This window comes from Sphaeramia orbicularis, chromosome 24 (assembly GCF_902148855.1).
Source record: "Sphaeramia orbicularis chromosome 24, fSphaOr1.1, whole genome shotgun sequence".
NCBI lineage: Eukaryota > Metazoa > Chordata > Actinopteri > Kurtiformes > Apogonidae > Sphaeramia > Sphaeramia orbicularis.
The window spans coordinates 48,669,322-48,684,639 of record NC_043979.1 but is presented as its reverse complement, the minus strand read 5'-3'; the positions used below and the strand labels follow the sequence as shown (position 1 = coordinate 48,684,639).

Genomic DNA, 15,318 nt, shown 5'->3' with positions numbered 1-15,318 from the left:
CACAGACGCGTCAGGACTTAAAGGGTTAATATCCAGTTGAGTTAATTTCCATTTTATAACACTTGAGTATCACAATAACGGTAAAAATGACCTGTCTGCGGTGAGTCAGGTCCACATGTAGGACCTTACGACATGTATTATTATGTGTACGACATGATTACACGTTAAGAGACGACTGGAACTGAGCCGAGGACAAAGGCTGAATAAGAAGTGGCTTTTAATGACCGCTGACGAGCACTCGCATGGATGAAAAACTCAATCAAAATGCCGTTTAAATAGATTATTGTGGAGCTTTGAGTGGGCTGGGAGTGCTAATTTACTTTACATATTAACTTTAACTTCATTACACGCAAAGGAAAAGCCTGAGGGATTACGCTATTTGAGAGTGTATTACCTTCCCCCACGTTAAACCTAATAAAACCCCTCTGTAAATACTACGAATATGAGGATGATAATGATCAGCTTTCAGTCGGATATGACAGTCATATGACTAACAGACGTAATTTGTGCTCATATACCAACTTGGATCCATTTCTAGTATTATTTGTAGTGTTTAAGTCAATAAAGGTAAAGCAGCCTGTACAAATGGGCTTCACTGTATAATTTAACATCATCAACGTAAAATGATAGCGCTACATTTTGAGGGAAGTTGAATTTTCATGTATATTTTGTGTTTTTACTCACTTGTGATTTGCATTATGGAAACTTTTCTTCATTTGCCTCATGTGTAACAGTAGCCAAATACAACCTGTATTATTCCTGATTTTCTCTGAGTTTCTGGTTTAAGGATACGAGATTTAGGGTCTTTTCATTAAAATTTGACTGAAGTCTGTGCACTACTACGCCCCAAGTTTGTCAGAATAGTACAATCATGGTCAAAGGTTTTGGCAGTGACACATCTCGTGTTTTTGTTTTTTCTACTTCATTTGTTTTTCTTTATTTCTATAGAACAATTATTATTAGTGTTACTATTGTTACCTTTCAAAGACTGGGGAATAAATAACGATTATGGAAAAAGGAAATTTGTGTTACGGCCAGTGTTGTCGGTAACGTGTTACAGTAATGCGTTACCCACTTTGTTACCATTGTACTTAGGGGTGGGTGATATAGGCAAAAAAAAAATCTTGATTATTTTTTAGATTTCCCGATAACGATAATCTGACAATATCCTTTAAATGTGAATTTCTATCTTTCTTTCTTTTTTTTCTAAAAAATGCAGTAAAACTCGACTTGCTTTAACAGGACATCTTTGGATAGACACAGCGTTTCAGAACAACAGCTCTTGTTTGTTTTGGAAGTGCTTCATATATCTTCTGCAAAATATGTGGGGGGGTCCGGTACGTGGGGTAGTGGCAGTAGTTATATGTGTGGGGGTGCGGTCCATAACTAACATAACTACAAAAGTGAAACTTAACATGCTTCCAACGTCCGACTCCAGGCTTCTGTTCCTCTATTATACAGCAGATGTTACATGAAATTTTCACAACTTGTAACCTGTATCCACTGGACCCCCCCCCCCACATGAATTTGTCACTTGAACACCCCCCCCCCCCCCCCCCCCACCCCCGTTTTACGGCGCCCCAGCTGCATAGAACGTTATTTTGACCGACATCAGTTCGGTCTAAACTGAACCATTTCCAGGCTAGTGATGTGGACCCACGTCTGCTCGGAAATCATCCGCTGAAACAGACTAGGGCTGTGCGATAAAACGACAACAATATATATTGCGATATAAGTTTTCCTCTATAGAAATGTGAGACATGCTTGATACAATTTCAGTACAATTCATTCTTCAGTATTTTGGAAAAGGAAAATTTAAGCTTGACAAAAATAGTGATTTGATTTATATCTAATACATGTCAACATTGTCTGATATGAAAAAAAATTGTTGACATATGATTTTTCTTCTGTATCGCCCAGCCCTACGGGAGACTCCTGCATATTTCCTCCATGTGAGACCATGTTATGTTTTTTTTGTGCCGCTGAGTCGACATGAGAGTGAATCCTGTCTGCTGATTGGCTTCTGAGGCACGTATTCAGCCAATGAGGACTTTCAAGCGCCTCTCCTTTACTGTCTATGCACCGTCCATTCGTTTTCTTTTTGAGACATTACGAATACTCAGTGTAAAACTGCACATTGTCAAATCAACATTCGCGATATTATCGTAGGTGATATATATTGCTAGAGATGGGAATCGAGAACCGGTTCTTTTTGAGAACCGGTTCCCAGTAGCTCAGTTACTTGGAATCCTTTGCCTGCTTATGATTTCAATTCTGCTTATCGATTCCCACCTTTGTTGCGCATCCGCGATGACGTCACACATACGCTGCATTGTTTTGGTCAGAACATAGACAACATGGTGTTGAGGCAGAAATGGTCTAAACAGACCACACCAGGTCTAAACAGACCACACCAGGTCCAAACAGACCACACCAGGTCCAAACAGACCACACCAGGTCTAAACAGACCACACCAGGTCTAAACAGACCACACCAGGTCTAAACAGACCACACCAGGTCTAAACTGACCACACCACACCAGGTCTAAACAGACCACACCAGGTCTAAACAGACCACACCAGGTCCAAACAGACCACACCAGGTCTAAACAGACCACACCAGGTCTAAACAGACCACACCAGGTCCAAACAGACCACACCAGGTCTAAACTGACCACACCACACCAGGTCTAAACAGACCACACCAGGTCTAAACAGACCACACCAGGTCCAAACAGACCACACCAGGTCTAAACAGACCACACCAGGTCCAAACAGACCACACCAGGTCTAAACAGACCACACCAGGTCCAAACAGACCACACCAGGTCCAAACAGACCACACCAGGTCTAAACAGACCACACCAGGTCTAAACAGACCACACCAGGTCCAAACAGACCACACCAGGTCCACTGAACACTGTCAAAGCTTCCATGTCTGCAAAAGGGTGGAATCCCTCCAGTCTGTTCAAACATTTGTCCACAGCATGTGAATCATTTACAGGAATGTCACATATTTGATTCTCTACTTAGCGGTGCTTGTGAATGTAGTGACAGAGTGAACGCTGGGCCCAGTTCTGGTTCTGGTGTGGGCAACAAACGTCACACCCCTTCAAATACAAGTGTCTGAAGGTAGGGGAAATGAAATGAGGTGCACAACAACAGGAGACAAGCTGAGTCAAACCGGTTCCACGTAGTAGAAATGCGGCAATAGAGGAATTAGTAAAGCATCTTTGGTTTCACTTTCACTGCATGCCCCCCCCCCCCCCCCCCCCCCCCCCAAACCGGCCCAGTGTCATCTGTTCTTATTATTTGTTCATACTGTATATGTTCTATTTTCTGTGCAGATGGAAATATAACAGACAGTTAATGCAAACACACCTGTTTGTACTCTTATTTGTTCACCCAATGACAATCAGTAAGAGAACTGATGAGGAATCAGATCGATAAGCAAAATCGATAATGGAATCGGAATCGTTAAATTCTCAACGATTCCCATCCCTATATATTGCCCACATTTAATTGTACTTTAAGTTTTGAAACTGTCTGTGCTTCTTGACGCTCTTCTTACGTCTTTGCAGTTTTGTTTTATTGTCTGTTAAAAAATTTAAAATCTGTCAAAAATAAAGTATAAAAACAAAAAATGTACATTCACACATGACTTAAGAAAAAAAAAAAAAAAAAAAAAGCAGAACCTAAAAGCAGTTTAAGGCCGAAGTGGATAAATCGACTCAGTAGGATCTGCCACGAGCAGCTACGTCAGGAATAATTTCAGATTAATTAAAGTCGTGCATAATTAGAGTCAGATCCTCACCCTTCATGAGTTCGGGCTTGTCTTAATTACACTCCAGTGTCGTGGTGTTTTCGCAGTGTTACCGTATTATGTGTACGACCTTTCCCAGAAGCCCCGTCACCCCCCCCTTTTCTACCTCTTTACACAGTTTGATCTGCGCTGACGGTGCACGTCAATTGACCGCGCGACCAGACGTTATGAAAGTAAAAGCGACGGCGTGAGGGTTCACTCAGAAACAGTCAGGGGCAGCGAAGCCGTAAATTGAAACGAGCAGATACGCATTCACGACGGCGAGGCGAGGTATTACCCTGCTTGTGTTTTTGCAGTAAACTGTGATTATCTGTGTCAGAGCCTTATCTGTGTGATGTGGAACTCCGTCTGCATGCTGAAGATTTCTGAAGATGTGAAGGTTGAGTGTTTTTTTTTTTTTACCTCACAGAACACGATCCGTCCTCGCTGCAGCTTCATAACGTACATAACAGGATGTAACATGCATTCTAAAAATAGCAGAAAAAAAACACAAATCTGACGTGGATTGGCTTAACCCTTTTAAGACGATTGTGTCACCGGTGCCACATTCTGCATTCACCATCATTTAAATTAACGTAACTCCTGAAGCGTTTACGTTATTAATAAAATCCAAACATCACCTTTTAGCTGAGGTTCTGAGCTTTTATTTGATATATAACACATGAGGGTAGAGGTCTGTATTGGCTGAGGGGGGTGGGGTGGAAGTGGGCGGAGCTTAGAGCAGCAGAGTACAGTCAGTGAGAGAGAGAGATGGAAGATTTTTATTACTTTTGGCAGCGTTTTAGTGGTGAATTTTTGTAAATATTTGTATATAATAGTGATTGTGCCGTTTAGGAGCTACTAGTGTTTTTGTAGAGCTTTTTTTTTTTTTTTTTTTTTTTTACTTTTTTCACTGTTGTTATCTGTATTTTTCCAATTTGTATTGGCCATTGATTGTTAGACAAAAAATTTTAATCACACAGGCTGAAAATGAAACTAAAAATAAGAAGCTAGAACATGAAGATTTTTATTACTTTTAGTTGCGTTCTAGCTGCAAATTTTTGTAAATTGTATATAATAGTGATAGTGCTGTTCTGGAGCTGCTAGTGTTTTTGTAGAGCTTTTTTTTTTTTTTATTATAATTTTTTTGCTTTTTTTCCACTGTTTTGATCTGTATTTTTCCAGTTTGTATAGGTCATTGATCATTGACTAGAAAGCAAAATCACACAGGCTGAAAATGACTAGAAAAAACTAAAAATAAGAAGCTAGAACATGAAGATTTTTATTACTTTTAGCAGCAATTTAGCAAGTTTTAGCAGTGAATTCTTGTAAATAATTGTATATAATAGTGATAGTGCTGTTTTGGAGTGTTCTACTAGTGTGTTTTGCAATGTTTTCGTCAAGTTTGGGGGTTTTTTTCACCTTTTTTCCCTGTTTTTTTCACAGGTTTTTGAACAGAGACTATCACCCAGGATCGTAATGACTAGAAAAAACTAAAAATTATTGATTTTTTGATTTGATTTAGTGATTTTTTTTCTGAACATGCAGTGAAATTTAACATATATGCGAACAGCAAAACAAATAATACAAATGTCAACAATCACAATCAATCATCTTCAATTTTTTGTCTTTGTTTTACTGCAAAAAAATAACATTAAATTATGAAAATATTTACACATACAAACTATCCTGTAACAATAAAATGTGAATAACCTGAACAAATATGAACAACCGGAAATGTCTAAAGAAAAGTGTTGTGTCTTTGTAGATTCGATGATAAAACACATGTATAAATGATACATTGAGGCAAAATATTGTTAAAATTGCACTTATTTTTCTTAATAAATTTCAGTTTTTTCAGGTTATTTACATCTTTTTTGTTTGGATAGTTTATAAAAGTAAGTATTTTCATAATTTCATAGGGTTTTGGGCACTAAAACAAAGACAAAAAGTTGGAGTTGTGATTATTTATAGGTTATTCTGTTATTATTTTCCCGGTCCAGCCCAGGTGAGATCAAATCAGGCTGAATGTGGAACCTGAAAGAACATGAGTTTGAGAACCCTGATCTAGACAAAGTAAAATAGCTGAAAGTTTATTTCTATAATTTCAAGTTTTGTTCTGAACATTTACAGTTGTTTTTCCGAATAATAATGCTAAAAAAAATTCAAGTCTGTTTCTTATTTTTTACGATAACACATTGTTTAAGCATTTATTACGTATAATAATAATCCTACTAATATGCACGTTCTGTGTCCGGTTGATGTTCCATCACAGTTGGGCGTTTGTACGGGTTCTCCTCAGCCTTCACACGCCCGATCGCCACCAAACTCACCAAATGAAAAGAAACATTACCTGACTGTCTACTAGGCACAATTTTATGTCTGTATTCAATGTTGTGAGGTATGCTGGGTGATTTTAACCTCTCATGCCATCATACAATGGCACCACGGGTACAATGCCGCTAGTGGTGGGGGCTAGGGGGCAGCTGTGGCTCAGGTGGTAGAGCGGGTCGTCCAATAACCGAAGGGTTGGTGGTTCGAATCCTGCTCTGTCCTAGTCAACCCGTTGTGTCCTTGGGCAAGACACTTCACCCTCCCTGCCTCCAGGTTGTTGAAAGTTAAGTCCAAAAAAATACATTTTCTGATACTTTTATTTCAAAACCAGCATAAATAAATCTATTCCACCTGTTAGGATGGTAGTTTTTATAGGGTTGAAGTCTGTGGTCTACACTGCAGCATAAACATGTATTTATGTGTCTGTTTCTTCTTTTTTACGATAACACATTATGTATTTATTACGTATAATAATAATCCTACTATAATGCACGTTCTGTGTCCGACCGGTGTCCGCTCGATGTTGCATCACAGTTGGGCGTTTGTACAGGTTCTCCTCAGCCTTCACACGCCCGATCGCCACCAAACTCACCAAATGAGTAGAAACATTACCTGACTGTCTACTAGGCGCAATTTTATGTCTGTATTCAAATGTTGTGAGGTATTCTGGGCCATTTTAGCCTCTCATGCTGTTGTACAATGGGACCACGGGTACAATGCCGCTAGTGATAATTAATGGACAGATATTGAAAGTTAAGTCAAAAAAAAAAGCACATTTTCTGATACTTTTATTGCAAAACCAGCATAAATAAATCTAGTCCACCTGTTAGTAGTTTTTATAGGGTTGAAGTCTGTGGTTTACACTGCAGCATAAACATGTATTTATGTGTCTGTGTTTTTTTTTTTCCTCCTCAGTGCTGTGTGAACTTCTGCAGAAGGTTGTGACCCATTTATCCAGCTCTGCCACCGAGCGCTTCTTCTCCCAGGCTCCGTCCAAAGGTCAGTGGAGAAAAGCAGCGCATTCACTTCACTCCTTAAAAATGTCGACAGAACATGTGAAGGACATGGCGCCCATCAGTGCATTAGTCTGACATTTGTCCTCTCCTCCGGCGCCGACCGTTACCCTCTGAGTTCTGACGGTGACGTGGAAATCCAAAGGAACTGAGCAGCTCCAGCAGCACAGTCAGAGCAGTTTAAGACCGACACAAAGAGCAGATTTAACTGATATACTGACATACTGGTGTGCACACAGCCGTCTGTCAGAACGTTTTATTTTCAGAAAGGAACAGGAACGTCCATTAAACAGGCTTTTCACAGCCGGCCTTCACCACATGGTTCACACTGAGGAGTCTGGGCCTTTTATTTTACTCTGGAGCAATCTGAGATGATTTTAAATGAAAAGTGCTTTAGAAATGTAATTTATTATTATTATTATTATTATTATTATTATTATTATTATTATTATTATTATTACCACAACTACTACTACTATTACTATTTCTATGGCTGCTATTACTGTTACTATTACTACTACTATTATTATTACTACTACAACTACTACTACTATTACTACTATTACTATTTATTCAACTACTGTTACTGTTACTATTACTACAATTATTATTACTACCCCTACTACTACTACTACTACTACTACTACTATTACTATTTCTACGATTACTATTCCTATCACTGTTACTATTATTACTACTATTACTATTTATTCAACTACTACTACTGTTACTACTACTACTAGTATTACTACTACGACTACTACTACTATTACTATTTTTTCGACTATTATTACTGTTACTATTATTACTACTACTACTATTACTATTTATTCAACTACTATTACTGTTACTACTACTACTACTACTACTTGTATTACTGCTACGACTACTACTACTACTACTACTACTACTACTATTACTACTATTACTATTTATTCAACTACAATTGCTGTTACTGTTACTACTATTATTATTATTACTACTGCTACTAGTACTACTATTACTATTACTATTTATTCGACTATTATTACTTTTAATATTGCTACAACTATTATTATTACTACCACTACTACTACTATTACTATTTCTATGACTACTATTACTATCACTGTTAATATTATTACTACTACTACTATTACTATTTATTCAACTACTATTACTGTTACTATTACTACTACTACTAGTGTTACTGCTACGACTACTACTACTACTACTATTACTATTTATTTGACTACTATTACTGTTACTATTACAACAAGTATTATTATTACTACAACTACTACTATTATTACTACTACTATTTCTACAGCTACTATTGCTGTTACTATTACTACTATTACTATTATTGTTACTATTACTACTATTATTGTTCCTATTACTACTACTACGACTACTTTTACTACTACTACTACTACTTTTCATCAGAGTTACTTGAATCCCAGTTGCTATGGCAGTATCATCCTGTACACTGTTATAAACGGCTGTGATTCAAAGCCCACATTTAGGCAGATTTAGGCAGATCCATAAATGTGATATAATTAGCAGAGTGATTGTTTTTGAACTGCTGTTTTGAACCCAGTTTATGCTTTGGTCGTCACCGTACTGGCTTTTTGGACCCCAAAGTGATCATATTTGGACAAAAGGGGCAGGACTACTGGAGCCTGGGTGTGCGCTAATGCTAAATGCTAGCATACAGGCGCAGTAAAAGGGTTAAACTGTATCAAGCGCTGCATAATAATGTTAATTGAACATGCAGTGCATTAAGCACAGCTACAGTGCAGCTGTCTGTCAGGGAATAAATGCGTTTTATTAAATGAACTGAAGCTGAAAAGTCCAACCCCGAGAAATGTGAGCCGTTGTACAAATCTGTCAATCAAAGGCCGACAGTGTAGACATCGGCGTTTGTATTTGCACCGCGATCTGATCAATGGAGGGAAAACGGAAGTGTGAATCACCACAGAGAGGTGAAAATGTGTTTGGTGTAAATCTATGAGAGCTTCAGCTTTTGGGTCGACGCCTTTTCAAGCAAATCCAAGAGGATTTTACCGAGTTTTCTTCGCTTAAGAAAGAATTTTAGGAGAATCAGCACAAAAACGAAACTCCTCATCCTCACAGGTGTTGAATTCATGTAGTTCAGGTTCCACATTCAGCCCAGTTTGACCTCCAACAGGCCAGAGCAGTACAATTATAGCATAATAACGTAGAAATAATTGTAACTACTGGTTTTTTTTTTCTGTGTTTTAGTGCAAAAAGTAAAATTACAGTGTGAAAATGTTGCTTCGACAAAAAATGTGAATAACCTAAAAATTCATGAACAACCTGAAATTTATTAAGAAAAATACATGTGATTTTTACAATATTCTGCCTCAGTTTATCATTTACACACATTCATTACAACTTACAGATCACAGTGGATCTACAAATACACAAAACATTTAGTAACAGGCAGAATATTGGTACAATTTTACTTCTTGTTCACATTATTCATGTTTTTTAGAGAATAACCAGAACAAAACTTGAACAAAAATGAACAAAAACTTGAGAGACATGAACAAAATGAACCGAAATAAACAAAAAAATAACAAAACACCAAGAAATAGGATCAAATTAAGCAAAAACGAGAACAAAACATGCACGAAAATGAACACAAACTTGAGAAACATAAGTAATCTGGATCTAGAAATACACAAAACATTTAGTAACAGGCTGAATATTGGTCAAATTGCACTTCTTGTTCATGTTATTCAAGTTATGACAGAATAACAAAAACGAAACTTGTACAAAAATGAACAAAAAATTGAAAAACATGAACTAAATTCATAAAAAGAAACAAAAAAAAAAACAAATTTCCAACAAATATCATCAAATTAAGCAAAAATGAGAGCAAACCCTGCACAAAAATAAACAAAAATTTGAGAAACATGACCAAAATGAACAAAAAAGTAACAAAACACCAAAAAATATGAACACATTAAGCAAAAACGAGAGCAAAACATGCATAAAAATGAACAAAAAATTTGACAAACATCAGCAATCTGGATCTACAAATACACAAAACCGGCATCTGGAACTGAAAACCAGCTGGACTGTCAGTGTGTTCTGTGTACTTTTTGGACTTTGCTAATTCATCCCATGGGGTGGATTGGACTCCTGGAGGGAGCGACAGTAAAAAACTGTAATCTGTAATCTGAAAACCAACGGTACCCTTCAGACAAATGTAGTGGAGGTACTGTACATAAATGGTACCTGAGATTGGTCCAGAATCTGAGTAAATGTACTGGGTCAAATCCCACACTGTAAAAAAAACAAAACAAAACAAAACAAAAAAAACAGTATTATTCCGGCAGCTGGGGTGCCAAAAACATACTGTTAAATAACAGAAAAATAATCATCTCATGAAAATACGGTAATTTTCCATAATTAAAATACAGTTTTTTGCCCTAACTTTACATGAGATTTTGCTTTTTTAAAAAAAACTTTTTAATGTTTAATAAAGAATATTTACATGTATTAAAACAATCAAATTACCTATGAATATGGATGAACATTGTTATAAAACAAATAATAGGGCTTACATGTGATACATTCACAAAAACACACTTATTCAACATTTTTGTTGTGAAACCTCCTGTAATTACACAACATATTTGTCAATTAACAAACAAGTCTTGTTAAACTTACAGAACAAATACTTCTTTTATGGTTAATTGTCAGTAATTTTATATCGTTTTATTTTTTTTTTTACAGTATTAAGATTACAGATTACAGATTTCTTTATTTTCATTTGACAGCACAGTGTACACACAGCACAGAGTACATAAAACCAGATTTTGATCGATGATTAGGGACATCGGGCCGCTGCAACTGGTGCGCTACCATAAACTTTAAATTAACAGTTTAATTTCATAAATAGAAAATAAATATTTGTGAAATTACGATACATTTGCAAATGTATTTTAATAGTATTTTCTGTGAAAAAGGAACAAAATCTTTAAAAAAAAATGGAAATTTTATGGTTATTCACAGTTAGTTTTTTCATGTTATTTTACATTTGACATGTAAAATCAGTCTATTTTTGTCATTTCATTGACATTTTCCTGTGTCTTAAAAATACAGAAAAGAATCTGTAAAATAAACGGTAAAAATTCTGTTGAATTACAGATTTTTTTTACAGTGCAGTGCTGCTACTGGGTCCAATCCCAGTGCTGCTACTGGGTCAAATGGGGCTGAGTAGGTGTGAGGATAATGTGGCCGAGGTCATTGTTTTGTGGGCTCAAACCGAAGCGCTCCCTCCCCTTTGGCGTGGGTCCGGGCCCAGGCAGCCGTCTTCTGTACGGCACTAAAGCTCTTTAAATACATTTCGGATTCTCGACTGGAGGCTGTATAAATAAAATGCATGACTCGCTGATCTCTTTAAACTCCGGCAGAAGTTTCTCCACATCCCCGATGGGACTCGGAAAGTCGGCAGCAGCTGCAGCAGCTTCTGGCGAATCAGACGTTTTAGGAAAGGGAAAAAAAAAAAGGACCTTGAGCCGTGGAATTGACCTGTTGACGGCGACTGGAGGCTTCGCTACCAGGGGGCGGAGCCGTTGACCCCGGTCGATACGGATCCGGGTCAAACGGTTTTGGCGTTAGATGTGGAAGACCTGAGTGGACTTCACTTCCAGAGCAGAAGGGTGTGTGTGTGTGTGTGTGTGGGGGGGGGGGGGGGGTCCTCCTCATTTTTCAGAGTTAAATGTGTTTGGGGGGGATTTCAGCAGGTCTGTTGTTTCAGGGATAAACAACCTGATCGGAGCCAAAATCTGCTAATTAATGAACTTATAGATTAGAATGTTTCCTAAAGCTAATGGGTGGATAGTTTCTGATTTTATCTTCATTTTTAATACGGGTCACAGGAACAACATGTCATAACACATGGTGACATCATCGTACAGTTCTACTGCTTATGTAAATATATAGAAAACCTTTTGAGGTTAATGACTTACTATGATTATTATATCTGTATTGTTTTTGTTTGGTTGGTTGTTTGTTTGGTTGGTTGTGTTTTTTTTTGTACCACCGTATGCTGCACATTTTCTTGCACTTTATCCTGTCGCTGCCTTGACCAATGAATTTCCCCGTTATGGGATCAATAAAGTTTCAGATAACATAATGTAACGTAAAGTAAGATCAGATAAAACTAGAAAAGTGCAGACCTCCGCCAAAGCAGATCAACCCCCACCCACAGTCCCCCCAGATCACCACCAAAGTTTAATCATTTGTTCATTGTACCACTATCAACATTTCCTGAAAATTTCATCAAAATCCGTCCATAACTTTTTCAGTTAAGTTGCTAACAAACAAACAAACAAACAAACAAACAAACAAACAAACAAACAAACAAACAAACCCTGGCAAAAACATAACCTCCTTGGCCAAAGTAATAATCTAAACTAGGATAACATAATTTAATCTAAACTAAGATAAACTAAACTAAAATAAGATTAGATAATCTAATCTAAAATAAAATAATTTAAACTAAGGTTAAATAAAATAAGATAATGTAATCTAAATTAAGATTAAATAAAATCATCTAAACTAGGATAACATAATCTAATCTACGCTAAAATAGATTATTTAAACTAAGATAAAAAAATAATATAATCTAAATTAAGATAAGACAAAATAATGTAATCTAAACCAAGAAAAGATAAGATAAAGTAATCTAAATTTAGATAAAATAAAATCATCCAATCTAAACTAAGATAATTCAAACTAAGATAAAATAAGATAGTTATCTCAATTAAAATAAGATAATGTAATCTAAACTAAGATAAATTATGATAATGTAATCTAAGATAAGATAATGTAATTTAAGATCACGTGATGGAATCAAAATAAAATAATGTAATCTAAACTAAGATAAAATAAAATTTAAATAATCTAATCTACTTGTTTTTATATAGAATAAATGTGTTTATTTATTTATTTATTTATTTATTTATTTTTCCTCAGTTGGATCTAAATCTCTGCCTGTTTTATTTTGATCTGTAATTTCAGAATACTTTGGTAGAACTGTACTTTATAACCCAGTACTGTCATTATGATAGTAGAGTATTTATGTGGTCATGAAATTATCATATTATTACCCATAAAATAACTCCAGCATTAACCAATAAAAAATAAATGAATAAATAATATAATCTAATGTAAGCACAGATAATCATACAGAAGGCGTACATACTTTACCTGTGAACCCTCCTGAACCTCAGTATTACATGTGTTCTAATACTTGTAGGTTTTAGACGATACCTGTGCAGTTCATTTATTCACAGCCGTCACTCGTCTTTATCTGCTCATGTAAACTGAACGAAACCTTAAACCTTAAACATTAAACTCCTCTTCACACAAACCAGCGTTCCTCCACACCCCCTGCTGAAATAGTGTTTACATTTTTCTGTGCGTTCATTTGGCTGTGATTAGTAGAATTATGATAATTATGTACTTTTATCCACAGGGGCGATAAACGCAACTGGAGACGAATAAGTCGAGTTCAAAAAAAAAAAAAAAAGGCAGTCTAGTTCACTTTAAACATGTTTATGAACAGACTTTAGAGTAAAACCACCGACAGGAAACGGCAGCTGATGACAGAGGGACCAGATAGAACAGGGGGTCCCACAGTGGGGTACGTTTACCCCCAGGGGTACCAGGAAGAACCCCAGGGGTACCAGGAAGAACCCCAGGGGTACCAGGAAGAACCCCAGGGGTACTGCAGGAACCTCAGGGGTACTGGAAATGATTCTGGAAAAGTCCATTAAATAAGTCAATAAGTAATAAGAACTCTAAAATAAATAATGAGAATTAAAGCTGAAATATAAAATAACACAATAAATACATTCATATAATAGTTTTACTGTCAATCATGTTGTTGAAGCTTTGGGAACATTTGAAGAACATTTGTATTTTATATGATTCAAAATGAGTTTATTTGAGTAGATAAGGAATTTTTTTTTTGTTGATGATGAAAGGTTCATTTATTAATTAATGACCAATTTATTTATTTTTCTCATCAATGAAAGAGGGAACTTTTCAGTTTATATTCTGCACAAAATTTACTTTAAAAAAGGTTTTGTTTTTTGTTGTTCTTGTTTTTCTTCTTGTTTTTCTTGTTCTCCATTTTCTTCTTTTTCTTGTTTTTCTTCTTGTTCTCCTTCTCAAGATGTCATTAACTTAAAAGATTTACCAAATTATAATGTTATGAAAACTGTTAAAAAGCAACAAAGTTGATCTATACTTCAGTGCAATGTTTTCAAATTTTATCTCCGCGTCAGATCTTTCATACGTTGGTATTTATTTGGTCATATTATAAGTGAAATGACTATTTTTCTAAAAAAAAACAAAAAGGAGAACTTTCTGATTTAGGAGCATTAATATTTCAAATGCATATTGCTCATGTACTGTATGTAAAGAACATGACTGGTATCTTTAACCTAATTATATTTTTAAGGGTTTAAATCCGCAGACGTTTATAATGAATCTGTAAAAGTGCACCCTGCATTAGAACATCCTGATGTTTAATTCAGTTTTTTTCCTCACTAATGAACCCGTGTCTTTTCCTGGGACATGTCTCTGAACTCTTCCCATTCGTCCTGCTGGGTTCACCGCTGCTTTTCTTTCTCCGGTTCCTGTTGTTCTGATGTTGATCTTCAGTGTTTGGAACCGATACTTTATGAACGTGGCTTAAAATATTCAACGTTATAATGAAACGTTCGACCAGGACCGTGACATTTCATCCATTTGAGTCTGTCACTGGTTGGAGTCGATGGATATGATCTGATAAAACACCGGCTTTGTGAATGTACGTGTGTCCAGAGTGTTTAGCTGTGAACTGTATTGGATCTGTCAGGTAAATGTGCAGCTTTACAAACTAGCACCGATGAATGAGATGTCAGTATATCAGAGGAATAGCATCTGTCAGTAGAGTTTGTGTCCAATCTGATACTGATGGGTTTATTCTGTATGTTTTTATCCACTGGAACATGTTCCCCTTCAGTCTGTTGGGCATCTTCTGTTAAAGCGGTGACATTTAGCTTGTTTTAAATAGAATTCTTCATTTTCCATCATTTCCCTGCACTGTAAGCCCGGATAAGCAGAGTTTACTCAAAACATTTGAGGCAAGTGGTTGCACTTA

At 36.3% G+C, this 15,318-nt stretch overlaps 1 protein-coding gene across 2 annotated transcripts in view; it reads left to right on the top strand.

Annotated features, from left to right (window-relative positions):
• LOC115415447 (protein broad-minded-like) overlaps nucleotides 1–15,318 on the top strand; it is a 183,615-nt gene that overhangs the window by 121,752 nt on the left and 46,545 nt on the right. For both annotated transcript variants that reach the window (XM_030129015.1, XM_030129016.1), the window contains exon 28: nucleotides 7,051–7,134. In XM_030129015.1, the coding sequence (XP_029984875.1) occupies nucleotides 7,051–7,134 (84 nt within the window). The remainder of the gene's footprint in view (nucleotides 1–7,050; nucleotides 7,135–15,318) is intronic.